Consider the following 13,285-nt stretch of genomic DNA (forward strand, 5'->3'; position numbering starts at 1 on the left):
TCGTGCTTCACTGCTCTTTCTGTTCACTTCCAATCAGCACCAGCTTCCTGTGGCGAAACAAATCGCAGCTTGGCTTCAGTTTTAAGCTTTTTGTGTGTGTCTGTGTGTGTGTGTGGGGGGGGGGGGGTGTGGCCCAGGTTCAGTGGTGACATCTTCACAGGGTTTCTTTCAGATTTACTACAACTGTTATCACTTGCTCTCCTTTATCTCCCACATCTGTGATTTTTCACTGCATCAAACATAATCTCACACATTTGTGTTTGTCCAACTCTTCATTAATATGACAAAGAGCTTTTATGAAAGTTTGTTGGTTTGTTCTCTGTCATCGGTGAAGATGGACACCGGTGAATCAGAGGATGAAACATTTGATTAACTGTCCCTGTGGAGACAGTTGGGGTATTTTAATACTAGGGGGCAACTGTGGTAAAACTACAGGGCAAATGCACAGTTGAGGCCTTAACATTATCAAGTAAGACTGTTTCAATTTAACACTAACTTTGATAAGTGTAATTAAAACATTTAAAATGCAAACAGTTTGACAAACTTTGAGAAAAAACTTCATTTGTTTCATTGATTTGAAAACACTAGAGGTGCTTTGATCCACTCAGTCCAGTTAAAGAGTTATCCGAGCTGATTTTAATTTTCTTCTTTCAGAAGCGTAATAATGACTTATATTGATTTGTATATACTTTTTAATTTTCCTTCTCTCGTCTGCCCAACTTCTCTCTTTCATTCAGCTTGAGAGCAATGCATGATGCTCTGTATTATAGGCCATCATATTGTCTAGTTAGTGATCATCAGTTGTTCCACTTTCATAACTTCTGGGTTGTGTTGGGGGTGATCTGGAGTCAGTCTGGAAACATCCACTGTAGAATAAGTGAAGCCGAATCCATCACCCTGGTGTCTGGCTGCTGCTTAGGTCATTCGCCTCTTCCTCCTCCACGTTAGAAGATGGGACAAGGACCAAAGAGGGTAAAAAAAAAAATATTCTTGCAGAATGAGGTTTTATTAATAATTCTAACTGTTTAGCTATGTTCATTTAAATTCTTTGAGGACTACCGTGTGAGCGCCCACTAGAGGAACAGCAGGCATATTTGGTACAGCAACATTAACAAGTGACAAGGTTTCCCTATTTGTCCCTGTTGCATTGTGGGATACTGAGTTTCTGCAGGTGTAATAATTCCTTGTAAACCCTGGAACAGCTCGACGGAGTATGAAGCGTCATTGTCGGCAACAGACTCTACTTATCTCACTTCCTGTGTCTGCAGCTGTCAATCAAACGGATACTTCCTCAGCTTCTCCTCACTTGGACTCAGTCGTTCAGAGTCTGTCTCACCATGCAGCTCGTCCTCGTCCTCTGTCTTCTGTCCCATGTTGGCAGGGTTACAGCTGTGGCAGGTTGCCACAGTGACAGGGACAAGGACCACCGGCCCAGCATGAACTGCACGGCGGCCGGGTACAGCGGCATCCCGGCGGAACTCGAACCCACGACCAAGGTAAACACAAACAGCTGCTGCAGAGGGAAGATCATGTTTCTGTGTGACTTCTGAGCGGAAAAAAATATTTAAAAGTTGACATATTTCAGGAAATTCAGACTTTAAAAAGAGTTATTAATTATTCAAAAATCAATAATATTATTCCAGATTAGCAAAAAAAATAACATGTAAAGTGACAAACAGTGAGAACAGAGAGAATACAGTCTTATTACGGGAACATATGTAATAAGAAAAAGATCAAGTGATTATTTAAAGAAACAGAGGAAACATGGAAAAGTTACAATTAAACTTCAATTTAACACAAAAAGCAACAGAATGAATGATGATGTAAAATGACAACGCAAAATTAAACCTTCTGCAGCTGTGAAAAGATAAAACAAGTTTAAAAAGTCTCATCCCTGATTGGATTTGAGTGACAGGAGGAGACGACAGCGGACACACAGGCTTCCTGCGTTCGACTGATAAGACGACAGAGGGACAGGAAACTGAATATCTCCTTCTCTCCTTTTTTAGGTTCTGTTGTTTCGTAGGAACCTGTTCTCCAGTTTGTCCTGGTCCTCCTTCAAGATTTTTCCGGACATCTATGAGATCGACCTCACAGGCAACCAGGTGTCCATCGGAGTTATTTTTTATCAGACTGAATGAGTAACGTTGAGGCCACTTCATCAGTATTAAATCACGAGTTTCATGACGTCTTGTGTCTCCAGGTTCCAGAGGTGACTCCCAGCGACGCTCCCATCCTGCCCACCCTCAGTGTTCTCCGACTGGGGAGGAACCGCCTCAGGTCCATTCCTGACGGCTCCTTCACCGCCTGTCCCGCCCTGACCGAACTCCACCTGGACAACAACAACATCGACACTCTGAGCGACCACTCCTTCTCTGGACTCAGTGTACTGGAGGTCGGTGAATAAGCATATTAGCATCTGTTATCAGTGTGTTAGCATGTAGCACAATGACCATTTTGATCACTTATCCATCCATGAAAAGAGAAGTGAAGATGTTTAGAGGTTAGAGAAAAGAGGGGGGGGGGGGGGGGGGATAGACAGGTTTTCTTTGAATCCACCTGGATATTTCTACCAAATTTAAAGAAATTCCCTCAAGACGATCATGAGATATCGCGTTCACATAAATAGGACATGTAGATGACCTGAAAGCTACGAATCAGAGATGTGTTGTTGTTCTGTCTCCTTTTAGATCCTGGAACTGTCGTCCAATCAAATCAAAGTGCTTCCCGAGCTCCTGCTCCACTCTGTTCCAGTCATAGAGACCCTGTCCCTGGAGGTCAACCAGGTGAGAACACACACCAAGAACTCTGGAAGTATGTGAGCACGAAGTTTGACGTGGACCAGGCTACAACAGCTGTTCATGTTCTTGCCTCTAGGGGGCGATTGATGGTCTAAAACTGCAACACGTGTCCTTTTCCTTTTAGATCAAAGAGATGCCGGACAATTGGTTCATCACGAAGGAGGATGTGCCGTACCTCTATCTGTCAGCCAATCCCTGGGTCTGCTCCTGTAACATTGGTTACTTGCACCAATACATTGATGAATATAACAACGTCTACGTCCGCGATGGTCCACTCATCACGTTGAGACCTGAAAGTGTCGTGAGTTCCACAAACAAACGAGCAAAGAAAGATGCTGTGACAAGAAGAGCAGGAATGTGTTGCTGTTCAGCGGTCGACTCTTAAAACCGTACCCAAGCTTTATCTAGTGTGTGCTAATGTCGCCATCTCCTGTTCACATGAGGACAGTTCAGTCCGGGTAAATGAGCTCCTGTACGTCGGGGTCTTGTTGAACTTGATTAGCTGTGACCGTTAAAAACAGTTCAACCCTCGATCAACATCGTACAAACCTTGAGAGAGATTGAACCTCAGGACTCACGACAGACATTCACATGTCGAGTTGGATTTAGCTGTGATGCATTTTTAACTTCCAACTGGATTTTTTTGTTTTGGCATGCTGTGACTGACTTTGCGATGGTTGTTGTGTTTTCACAGATATGTGATTCTCCCCAGAGGCTCAAAGGTCAACCACTGATGAGTCTTACTGAGTCTGATTGGTGTCCGACGGATTCGGCTTCCTCGAGTGTTCCCAGGGTTTCCTCTTTTCCTGCTACTACTATCACTGCTGCTGCTACTGTCACACCAGCTGTGGCCACGTTACAACTCCACACAGAGCTCCACAGAGTATCCACAAGGTCCTGGTACCAAACTTTCACCAGTTCTTTGGAGTGGTCGAGCATTTCGGGGAAAGAACCTGAAGTAAGGGATTTATCTTTTGGGTCACACATTCCTTCTGAAAGTCCTGTGAGCGCGTCAACGGCTGCGCCCATCAAAGCTCAGACAACTGAATCCGTTCCTTCAACTGTAACATCAACAACTCCGAAACTGAAGCTAATCACGACCACCGCCCCCACTGAGGCAGCAAACACCCCAGTCTCCACACGGGTATCTGACAGAGCGGCAGGTGGTGAGCATCGTGGTAGAGTCGGTGCCGTCGGAGCTGCAGGAGTGTTCTGCTTCTGGCTCTTTGCAGTGTGTCTGCTGCTGTGCGTTGTGTCGCTGGTGTGCATATTGGCAACTCTGGCGAGGTTGGTGGACTGGTACAGGAAGGTGTACAAGCCTCTGAATGTGGCTCTGGCAAGACGGGGGGGAGGTGGTGAGGGAGTGAGGCTGTTAACGTACAACAGCAGGGAGGAGAAGGAGGTGGCAGGAGGAGGAGGAGGAGTGGTGGCACTGTATCGCTCCGTTCTGTTTATCCACAGAGAGGAAGAAAAACCTGTGGAGAGGGAGGATGGAGTGAGCGAAGGTGAGGGGGGAGGACGAGGAGGGGGGGAAAGACTCCTCGTCACTCTGGAGCCGACGGGGGAAGAAGTGAAGAGGGAGGATGAAGGGGAGAGAGAAGCGATGGAGGAGAGGGGGGTGTATCGGAAGACTCTGTACCGTCTGTTGAGCAAAGAAGAGGCCATATCCGGATGGAGGGATGTGATGGAGGAGGAGTGTCGGGTCCCTGCAGAAGGTGGAGGCGGGGGTGGGGGAGAAGCCTCTAGGAAGCGCTACAGTGTGATTCTAAGGGAGGAGAGGGGGGAGGCAGCGGGAGGGAGGGAAGAACATGAGTGGGTGGTGGGGGGGTGGGAGGTGAAAGGAGGACGTGGAGGTGGAGAAGGGGCGGGGCCGAGGAGCAGCTGGGGGGAGTGGCTGTCCAACTACTTACCCAGCATGCCCTGGGGGGTGACCATGCCTCCTGAAGGGGAGGCAGCTCAGTGACGTCACATGACTTCAGTATGATTCATGTTTATTTCATGTCACATAAAACTTTTGTTGATGCACATGTGACGTCTGAGATCGTGAATATTGGTCGTCTTTGAAACATTAAGATTTCTCCAAAGCTGCCGGTTGAAGACGAGTCGATCGTGACTTTTTATCTTTTAAAATATTTAACCACTTTGTGTTAAACAGAATAAAGGATATAAACACCTTCTAACACCTTCAATATTTTGTCTGACTCATTTCTTCCTGATCTTCTGCGGAGTCCATGTTTTCTGTTTGTGTTGTTTCGGTCCCGTCTCCTGTGTTGTGATAATGAGACTCTTGTCAGGACGTAACCTGATATCTGTTCATTCTAATTTGGTAAAGTACTGGAATGCATCAAGTGTACTTTAAGTTTTATGGTCAGCATGAAAGTTGTACCAAGAATCTTGTGTTGACGGATCCATGTTGTAATAAACTTTCATGTTCATGAAGGACAACCGGTTCATTCTGTTTCTCACCACATTGATCAGATTTAGGATCTCTCATTAGACGTCTGTGCATCACAAAGTTGAACCTGACGTGATTTACAGACGAAGTAAATACAGGGCCAGTATCGCCCATATTGATACGATACCTTTTAATAATAAAGGTGGATGCATCATTAAATTGCTGAATCTGAATGAGTTTTCATGACCTCATTAGAAAGCTTTTGTGAATTTTCCTTTGGATTATTAATTAGTTAAAATACAGGACAGAATTTGGGCAAAGATTATTCATAAATAGAAAATATTTTATTATAAACCATTTTGTTCAGAAACCACAGTAACAACTTAACAGTTACATACATTATGGAATTTTTATCCGTAAATAAACAATTTTCAAATAGAATGTTAAGGAAATACAATATAATATAAATATTTATTCAAAATCTCCCCTTCAGTGCACTTAACTAAACAACCACCAAAGAGTTCAAATAAATATTCCTAGAAGCCTCCCTGTGGGCCATGTCCCCCTGTGCAGAACAGAGGTTTTTGTTGTCATTTCAATTTTAGCCTTAATCTGAATCTGGAAATACCTCTAACACTCCTTACAGTATAGACTTGCACTTTATACATTACAGCGGTTTATATTGCTCTTTCAGAAAGTAGTCACAGTAACATGAATTAAAAGTTGGAATGACACCGTCTCCTTCCAAATGAAGACAGGTTCCTGAGCGACACGTACCACATTGGACAGGGGGGTTCACAGAGCAGAATACTGATATACAGGACATTCACATGAAAATAAAAAGGTAAATAACACAATACTCCTCTCTCTCAGGCCTGGTTCAGTCAGCAGCAGTGTGGCAGGGTTCTGCCCTGTAAACAACACAGCTTTTCACAGCTGTCTCACACACAATGCAGGATCAACTACTGAGTGTGTGTTTGTTTTAAAAACACTACATTAACTCTGTTTGTGTGTGTGTGTGTGTGTGTGTGTGTGTGTGTGTGTGTGTGTGTGTGTGTGTGTGTGTGTGTGTGTGTGTGTGTGTGTGTGTGTGTGTGTGTGTTAGTGTTCGTGGCAGAGTGTTCTCCCAGTCCTAGGGTAGGGATAAGGCAGGGAGGCCCTGTGCCAGCCCTTCTGGTTAAATCTAGAATAGTTCTTCGTTACTCCTGTTGAGGGTTAAGGTCAGATGATGAATCTGATGAATCACAGACATGGTCAAAATGAAAACAAGTCTTTTCATTTCGCACATCAAGCTTTTAAGCCACACCACGGTCACACGGTATGACGAAAAGTTAAAATTTTGATAACTTTAGATCTTCATTTTGTTTTGTAGACACTCATTTAATTATTACGTTGATGTGATGAAAGCTCTCCGAGAAATACATCAAAGCGCACGATGTACCAAAACAAAACATTTCCTGCTGCCTCCATGGGGCGCTGTGATTTTAAGTCTAAATTTTTGGGTTCATGTCTTCAGACCGCAACTCTTGTCTTACATGTCTCGTTTGGAGTCGATGGGACCAAATATGTCTAAGATATAGAAGCTTGTGTTTTGATGGCGTTCATCACACTTTGCCCGCCACGCCACGGTCAGACGGTGTGTCAGAAAGTTGTTTCTTTGATAACTTTTTATCTCCATCTTGTTGTGATGGCACTCATCTAAATTTTTAGTTGATCTGATGAAAGCTCTCCGAGAAGTACATAAAAATGTAGAACGTACCAAAAACAAGACATTTCCTGTTGCCACCAGGGGGCGCTGTGATTGTTAGTCACAATTTCTGCACCGATGTCTTCTGGTCGCGACTCTTGTCGTATGTGTCTAGTTTGGACTCGATTGGACCAAATATGTCACAGATACAGAAGCTCATGTTTTGATGGCGTGTGATCAGACTCTGACGCCACGCCACGATCACACCGTCTGAGTAGAAATGTATCTTTTAATAACTTTTTTTCTCCATCTTGTTGTGATGACACTCATCTAAAATTTAAGTTGATCTGATGAAAGCCCTACCACAAGTACATCAAAGTAAAAGTGTGGAATATGGGCAAAATGGCCTCCAAATTCAAAATGGCAAGCTTCCTGTGTGGTGTAGCATATCTGTTCAAGAGACTTATTTCTTTGTCATGAAAAGACACATGTCCCTATGTATTTTTGTAGATGTAGACCAATCGTAGTGCCGGGGCTGCCCTTTAGGGGGCGCTAGTCAGTTATTATGCCACGGCCATTCCTTAAAACCATCTGAATATCTTCAGGGGGGGGGGGCTGATGATACACACATGCACGTTTGAGTGTTCGGGCCCTAATGATAATGATAAAGATGACAACACTCATAGAAAGTAAGAAGCCAAAAACTGTCCCCAAAACCAAAGTTACAGGTTCCTGACTCTTTCTCCCATCCTCCTTTCCTCCACCATTGTCTCCTTCATCCTTGTCTCCTTCATCCTTGTATCCTTCCCCCTTGCTTCCTTCATCCTTGTTTCCTTCATCCTTGTTTCCTTCAGCCAGGGGAGCTGAGAGGCCTGTAGAGCAGAACAGGTGTCAGGTAGGTGAGGACAGAACATTCTCTATCAACTCACCTGAGTCTGTGACAGTCAGTCTGACGAGGCTGCTGAAAACAGTGAACATTCTCTACCACCTCACCTGAGTCTGGATTCTATACACTCACCTGAGTCTGTGACAGTCAGGCTGAAGATGCTGCTGAAAACAGTGGTTGTCCTTTCACCATTCTCTGTTTTGCTGATTGTAATTGTACAGTTGTAAATTCCAGCATCATTGACGGTGACGTTCTTCAAAGTCACAGACACGTCTCCATCCTTCATCTCTGGATCTCTCAGCTCCACTCGACCTCGATAAGACTGAAGCTGGTATTCTTCAATCAACTGGTTGTTCCGGTAGAAGAACACGTAACGATCTGGATTATGTTCCTGTCTGGTCCACTCTAACAGCGTGATGGCAGCATGGCTGGGACAGTGACACTGAAGAGTGGCATCGTCTCCAGGCTTCACTGTTGTCCCCTGCTGATCTACACAAACACACACAAACAGCACACAAACAACATATCAATAATAATAAAAAATCTACGTAAGCACGTAAAGGCTGAATTATAGTCGGGTTGCACGCATGTGCAGAGGGCGATCGCAAAGAAAGGATTAGTTAGCCGACCAATCACATTTGTCACATCACGAGGCAGCGGTAGCCATAGATATATATATATATCTATGCAGGGCCGGCCCTAGCACATTTGGCGCTCTAGGCAAGCTTCACTCCTTCACTCTCTTTCTTCGTCGAAGTTGCTTGGACACACACACTATAACCATAAGCCTCAATGTGCTAGCATGTTCCGACAACACCAAGGAGGTACGTACCTCGATTTTTGCATCACGATACCCTAATGTTAGATACATTTTTTTTATGACAAAATATTGGTTGGAGATATAAGTAATGGGTCCCAAATTTATAATATATCTGTAGAATACAGCATGAATGCAGCAGCAATAACAACACGGAGCCTTCAGTTCCACATCCAGACTGCATCTTATTCAAATTAAACACAATTTCAAGTACAAGCATTTCTCTGAGTGAGACTGCATTTTAAAGTGCATAAAACATCCATTCAATTATTATGGTGTGTCTTTCCTCCAAACATCTTAATATACATTATCATTCATAAAGAAATATAAACATTTACAATATAGACCTATTGAACATTAGCTTATAACTGGTCTTTATAAGGCACAATAACAATACATGAATTACAGAGTCTGTGTGTGTCGGAGCTGAACTACACACTGTAAAGTAAACAATATACTATCGCGACCCGCCTGCAAGACGACGTGCAGGTAAAATAAACACCTATACAGGCGAATGTAGCCCCGCCCACCTAGTGCGCGAGTGTCTCTCCTCACTGTCCAGCGGAGTTTCTAAGTTTTACCAGTCTAAGTAGAAAATCAAAACAACATCAACACGTCTCGATGACACCCGTGGTGATCAAGCGAAGCTTTAGGTGACTCTCACCCACTACTAACCTGTAGAATATAGGATGAATGCAGCAGCAGTAAAGACACGGAGCATTCACTTCCTCATCCAGACTGCACCTTGCATGTGGGCGGAACCCCCAAAGAGACAGGACGGGGTGAAACTGCTCCCGTGCCAAACGTTCCTCCTGATTGCTGCAGTCATTTACTGATTTCTCTAATGAAACTACTTAAATCACTGTCAAAGTAATTAAATACAATATTTTGGGTCATACCACATATAGAAGGGGGCGCAAAAAACCCTGCCTCGCAAAAAAAGAATAATGTTTTTTTGGGGATTTTTTTTCCCAAGTTTTTGGCGCCCCCCTCTGAGTGGCGCCCTAGGCAACCGCCTATGTCGCCTGTAGGAAAGACCGGCCCTGTATCTATGGCGGAAGCGAGAGAGGGGGCTCCGTGCGTAAAGGTGCACGTTGCCTCCGCCGCTCAAGTAACGAGCCAGTTTTGAGAATGTAAGAAGTAGAAAGTACAGATATTGGTTTTCAAATATAGCGAATAAAAGTAAAAAGCCTCCAGGACAATAAATACTCAAGTAAAGTACCGATATGTGAAAAATCGACTTATGTAGACCACCGCATAGAATAATAAACTTCATTAAACTTCTTATAATTCAGAGGTGAAATACGAAATCAAATAAAAAGAACTGACCTGCAGCTGCAGAGAGACAGAGGAGCAGCAAGAACGAAACTTCCTCCAGCGACATTTCTGACATAATGGAAAACACACTGGGTGTGTGTCGAGGAGAAGAGAGAAGCAGAGGAGGGAGGGTGTGGGAGAGAGGGTGTGGGAGAGAGTTAAGCAAGTCCCTGAACTCTCTCTCTCTCTTTGCCAGAGCTGCACGTACCAACACTGTTGCTTTACCCTGAAGGAAAAGTTTAAACGAAACTCTGACTCCATTCACACTGTGTTCTTCTAAAACAACTTTATTGAACAGGGGTCTGTTCTAGGAAGCAAGTTCAACAGAACCAGGATATCTTTCCAAGATCCAGTTGAACTTAACCTAACAAACCAGTCAGTCAAGTGTTAACATGACTCATCACGATCTGAACAAGTGCCAATGGAAGGGGTGGGGTTTACTGCGATGTATAACTGACCTGGAAAGTTTGACAGGAAACAGATGTGATTGTATTAATGTGAAAGTTATGGAGACTTTGAGAAAAATATCATGAGCACGAAATAATAACTTGTAGTGTATTGGGATTTTAAATCTATGTTTGTCTGTGTGTGAAGATGTCAATGGAACTGAGCTCTAAACAAATGCAGTGTTTTATTGCGTGGGTGGGGGCAGGAGCAGTTTGGGCCTTACAATGACTTATAATAATCAAATATAATAACGTGTAGTGGATCTGCTCTTCTTTCTGTTCATTGGTTTGCATCAGGTCTGTGTGTTGGTTTAACAAACCTCACAGCTCAGATCTGAGCGAATGAACTGAAACCAACGATCTTTTTACACAAGCGTGAAAACCACAGAGGTGCAGATGGTTGAGCTGCTCACAGCGCTTCCTCTCACACGACACAATGGGACAAACATGTGAGGTGAAGCTTCTCTGTGAGTCAATATTTTATTATTATTATATTTTCAAAGCTGCAGAAGAAGAGAGACAAGTAGTTGATTTGTTTTATAAAACTTTATTCGATCACAGATTGAAGCTACAGAGAGTTAACGTTTACTGACAGAGAGACAAACTGCTGTTTAAAGAATGTGTTCATTAGGTTAATCTGATCCAGAGTTTAAAGACATCTAGAGTCACGACAGGAAAACTTGTTTTAACGTGTTCTAGGTTGATGTGGGCGTTTATTATATTTATCATTTTCAAGTTCTCATCATCACAAATATTTCAGAACATTAATGGATGTTTGTCACCAGAAAATAAGAAGGAAATGAGGAACAACACGTGTTCATTTATCTGTAAAACTCAATGATGCTCCTTTACGACACAAGACATAGAATAATAATAATAATAATAATAAAAAAAAACACTTATTAATATTAATATATTTTGTCATATTATCATTGTCTGGAATGTGAGGATTTAAACAAAATGTAAAGTTAAAAAAGCGTGTGATGATGTTTCTCCTCAGTGCTGATCTCATCGCTCTGCTGCAGCACAAACCCAGGTCAGTTCATCAAACTGTTTCTACATCACAGCTTCTGGTGTTTGTAGTTTAATCATTTGTGATTCTAATGATGTTCAAAGGAAACATATTCTGTTCATATTTAGGTTGATCATTTTAATCAGTGTTATGACTGTAAAGTATTGTCATGCTCTGATGTTCAGTGTCCTCAGACTGTCCCTTGCTGCTGAAACTCTGATGCAATTTATAAAACCAGACGTGTTGAACCATTGAATGGGTTTGAATTGATTTCTACAGCTGTAGTGACTCTGAGTCCCAGCAGCTCTCAGTTCTTCAGAAGGGACTTGGTCTCTTTTAGCTGTGAGGACGACCACAGCTTGGCTGGATGGACGCTGAGGAGGAACACGAGCACAGGCACCAGGAAGGAGTGTAAAGACTGGGGGAGACGAGTTGCTTCTTCCTGTGTCATCGACAGTGTCGTTCCATTAGACAGTGGAGTTTACTGGTGTGAGTCCACAGAGGGAGGAGCAAGTAACTGGGTCAACATCACTGTGACTGGTAAGAGTTTATTTATTCTGCCGTTATGTACGAAAACATATTTGCACATATGTGACAACAACAAACAGGCGGTGGAGGAGGTTGTGATGATGTCACTCAGGTGAAATAGCTTCATATAGACGCCAGAAGTTTCTTACAAACTAGTTAAATCTCTCCTCAAAAAGGTTAGACCATTGTGGAAATTTCCTTTGTCCTTTGTCCTTTGTCTCGCCTGAACTATTGGCTACTGCACCAGGTGTAACCATAGCATCAGTGATGCAGTGTTGGTTGAGTTGTGTGATTGGACGAAAGGCTGCCATTTGTCTCCAGATGATCCAGTGATCCTGCAGAGTCCCGTCCTCCCGCAGGAGGCAGGAGAGGAACTCACTCTGATCTGTAAAACTAAGACGGCGCCCTTCAACCTCTCGGCTGATTTCTATAAAGATGGCACTTTTATCAGGACGACGCCCACAGGTCACATGACCATCCACCTTGTCTCCAAGTCTGATGAAGGAGCCTACAAGTGTGACATCAGAGGCCGGGGAGAGTCTGCACCCGCCTGGCTGTTTGTCACAGGTCAGGAGGTCAAAGGTGAGTGTGGATTTGAGTCAGAAACGTGTGGCTCGCCCCCTAGTGGCAGGCCCCACCTCAACCATGCTAGCAGATGAGACATGGACCAAATAATACATTTCTAAGTAGAGGTTGAACAAATGTTTGTCAAAGATCAATCAATTACATTTTTGTTGTTCCTCTCCAGGATTACTACAGCTCAGACTCTGACTTCTTTCAAGTGAATTCCTGTTTCTTTTCCAGGTGGAGTCGTCCTCTTGGAACCCTCCCTCACCTTGTTAGTCATCATCCACATCGTGGTCAGCTCGCCATACGTCCTCTCCACGCTGCTCCTGGTGTCCATTTGCCGACAGAGGCCCACAGGTAACACGCTCACTACTGAATGAATGAATGAATCATATCTATCAAATCACAAAATACTTCATCTGAGAAAAGGATATCATGGTGATTTGTGATCATTAATCAAATTAATTATCACTGCAGAAAAGGCCCCGCCTGTTTCCCTGACAGCGCCCCCACCTGGCGAGGATGAGGAAGGATTGGAGTACGACAATGTTGATGCTGACGTCACCACCGAGCATCGCTTCTGAGCTAAACGTCCTCATGTTGTTTGGTTGTTTGGTTTTCCTATTTTTTTTTTATTCTATAATGAATCCAAAATGAATAATTATTTAACCTCAAAGAAGGTTTGTGTTGTTTTGCTTAATTTTTTTATCATTAAATTTAAATTTAAATTTCGCAGTAAATAAAATCCTGGTGGTGTCGTCAGAAATGTGTCACACAAACATGAGTCAGTGATGGTTGAATGGAAATATAAACTGTATTATTTTCACAA

At 43.3% G+C, this 13,285-nt stretch overlaps 3 protein-coding genes across 3 annotated transcripts; 2 read left to right on the forward strand and 1 right to left on the reverse strand.

Annotated features, from left to right (window-relative positions):
* The first annotated feature begins 120 nt into the window (after window positions 1-120).
* LOC133950306 (platelet glycoprotein Ib alpha chain) lies at window positions 121-7,157 on the forward strand. The gene is made up of 7 exons (XM_062384555.1): window positions 121-1,496; window positions 2,010-2,105; window positions 2,204-2,395; window positions 2,691-2,786; window positions 2,926-3,102; window positions 3,496-4,560; window positions 7,125-7,157. The coding sequence occupies exons 1-7, from the start codon at window positions 1,338-1,340 to the stop codon at window positions 7,155-7,157; spliced, it is 1,818 nt and encodes a 605-aa protein (XP_062240539.1). The 5' UTR covers window positions 121-1,337.
* LOC133949662 (uncharacterized) lies at window positions 5,519-10,007 on the reverse strand. Its single transcript, XM_062383604.1, has 3 exons — window positions 9,916-10,007; window positions 7,902-8,258; window positions 5,519-7,755 (listed from the first exon to the last, which is right to left on the reverse strand). The coding sequence occupies exons 1-3, from the start codon at window positions 9,977-9,979 to the stop codon at window positions 7,436-7,438; spliced, it is 741 nt and encodes a 246-aa protein (XP_062239588.1). The 5' UTR covers window positions 9,980-10,007; the 3' UTR covers window positions 5,519-7,435.
* Window positions 10,008-10,746: 739 nt separating this feature from the next.
* On the forward strand, window positions 10,747-13,237 carry LOC133949659 (Fc receptor-like protein 5). Its single transcript, XM_062383600.1, has 6 exons — window positions 10,747-10,816; window positions 11,350-11,385; window positions 11,641-11,901; window positions 12,211-12,471; window positions 12,694-12,813; window positions 12,934-13,237. The coding sequence occupies exons 1-6, from the start codon at window positions 10,786-10,788 to the stop codon at window positions 13,038-13,040; spliced, it is 816 nt and encodes a 271-aa protein (XP_062239584.1). The 5' UTR covers window positions 10,747-10,785; the 3' UTR covers window positions 13,041-13,237.
* The last annotated feature ends 48 nt before the right edge of the window (window positions 13,238-13,285 follow it).

This window comes from Platichthys flesus, chromosome 24 (genome assembly GCF_949316205.1).
Source record: "Platichthys flesus chromosome 24, fPlaFle2.1, whole genome shotgun sequence".
In the NCBI taxonomy this organism is placed as follows: domain Eukaryota; kingdom Metazoa; phylum Chordata; class Actinopteri; order Pleuronectiformes; family Pleuronectidae; genus Platichthys; species Platichthys flesus.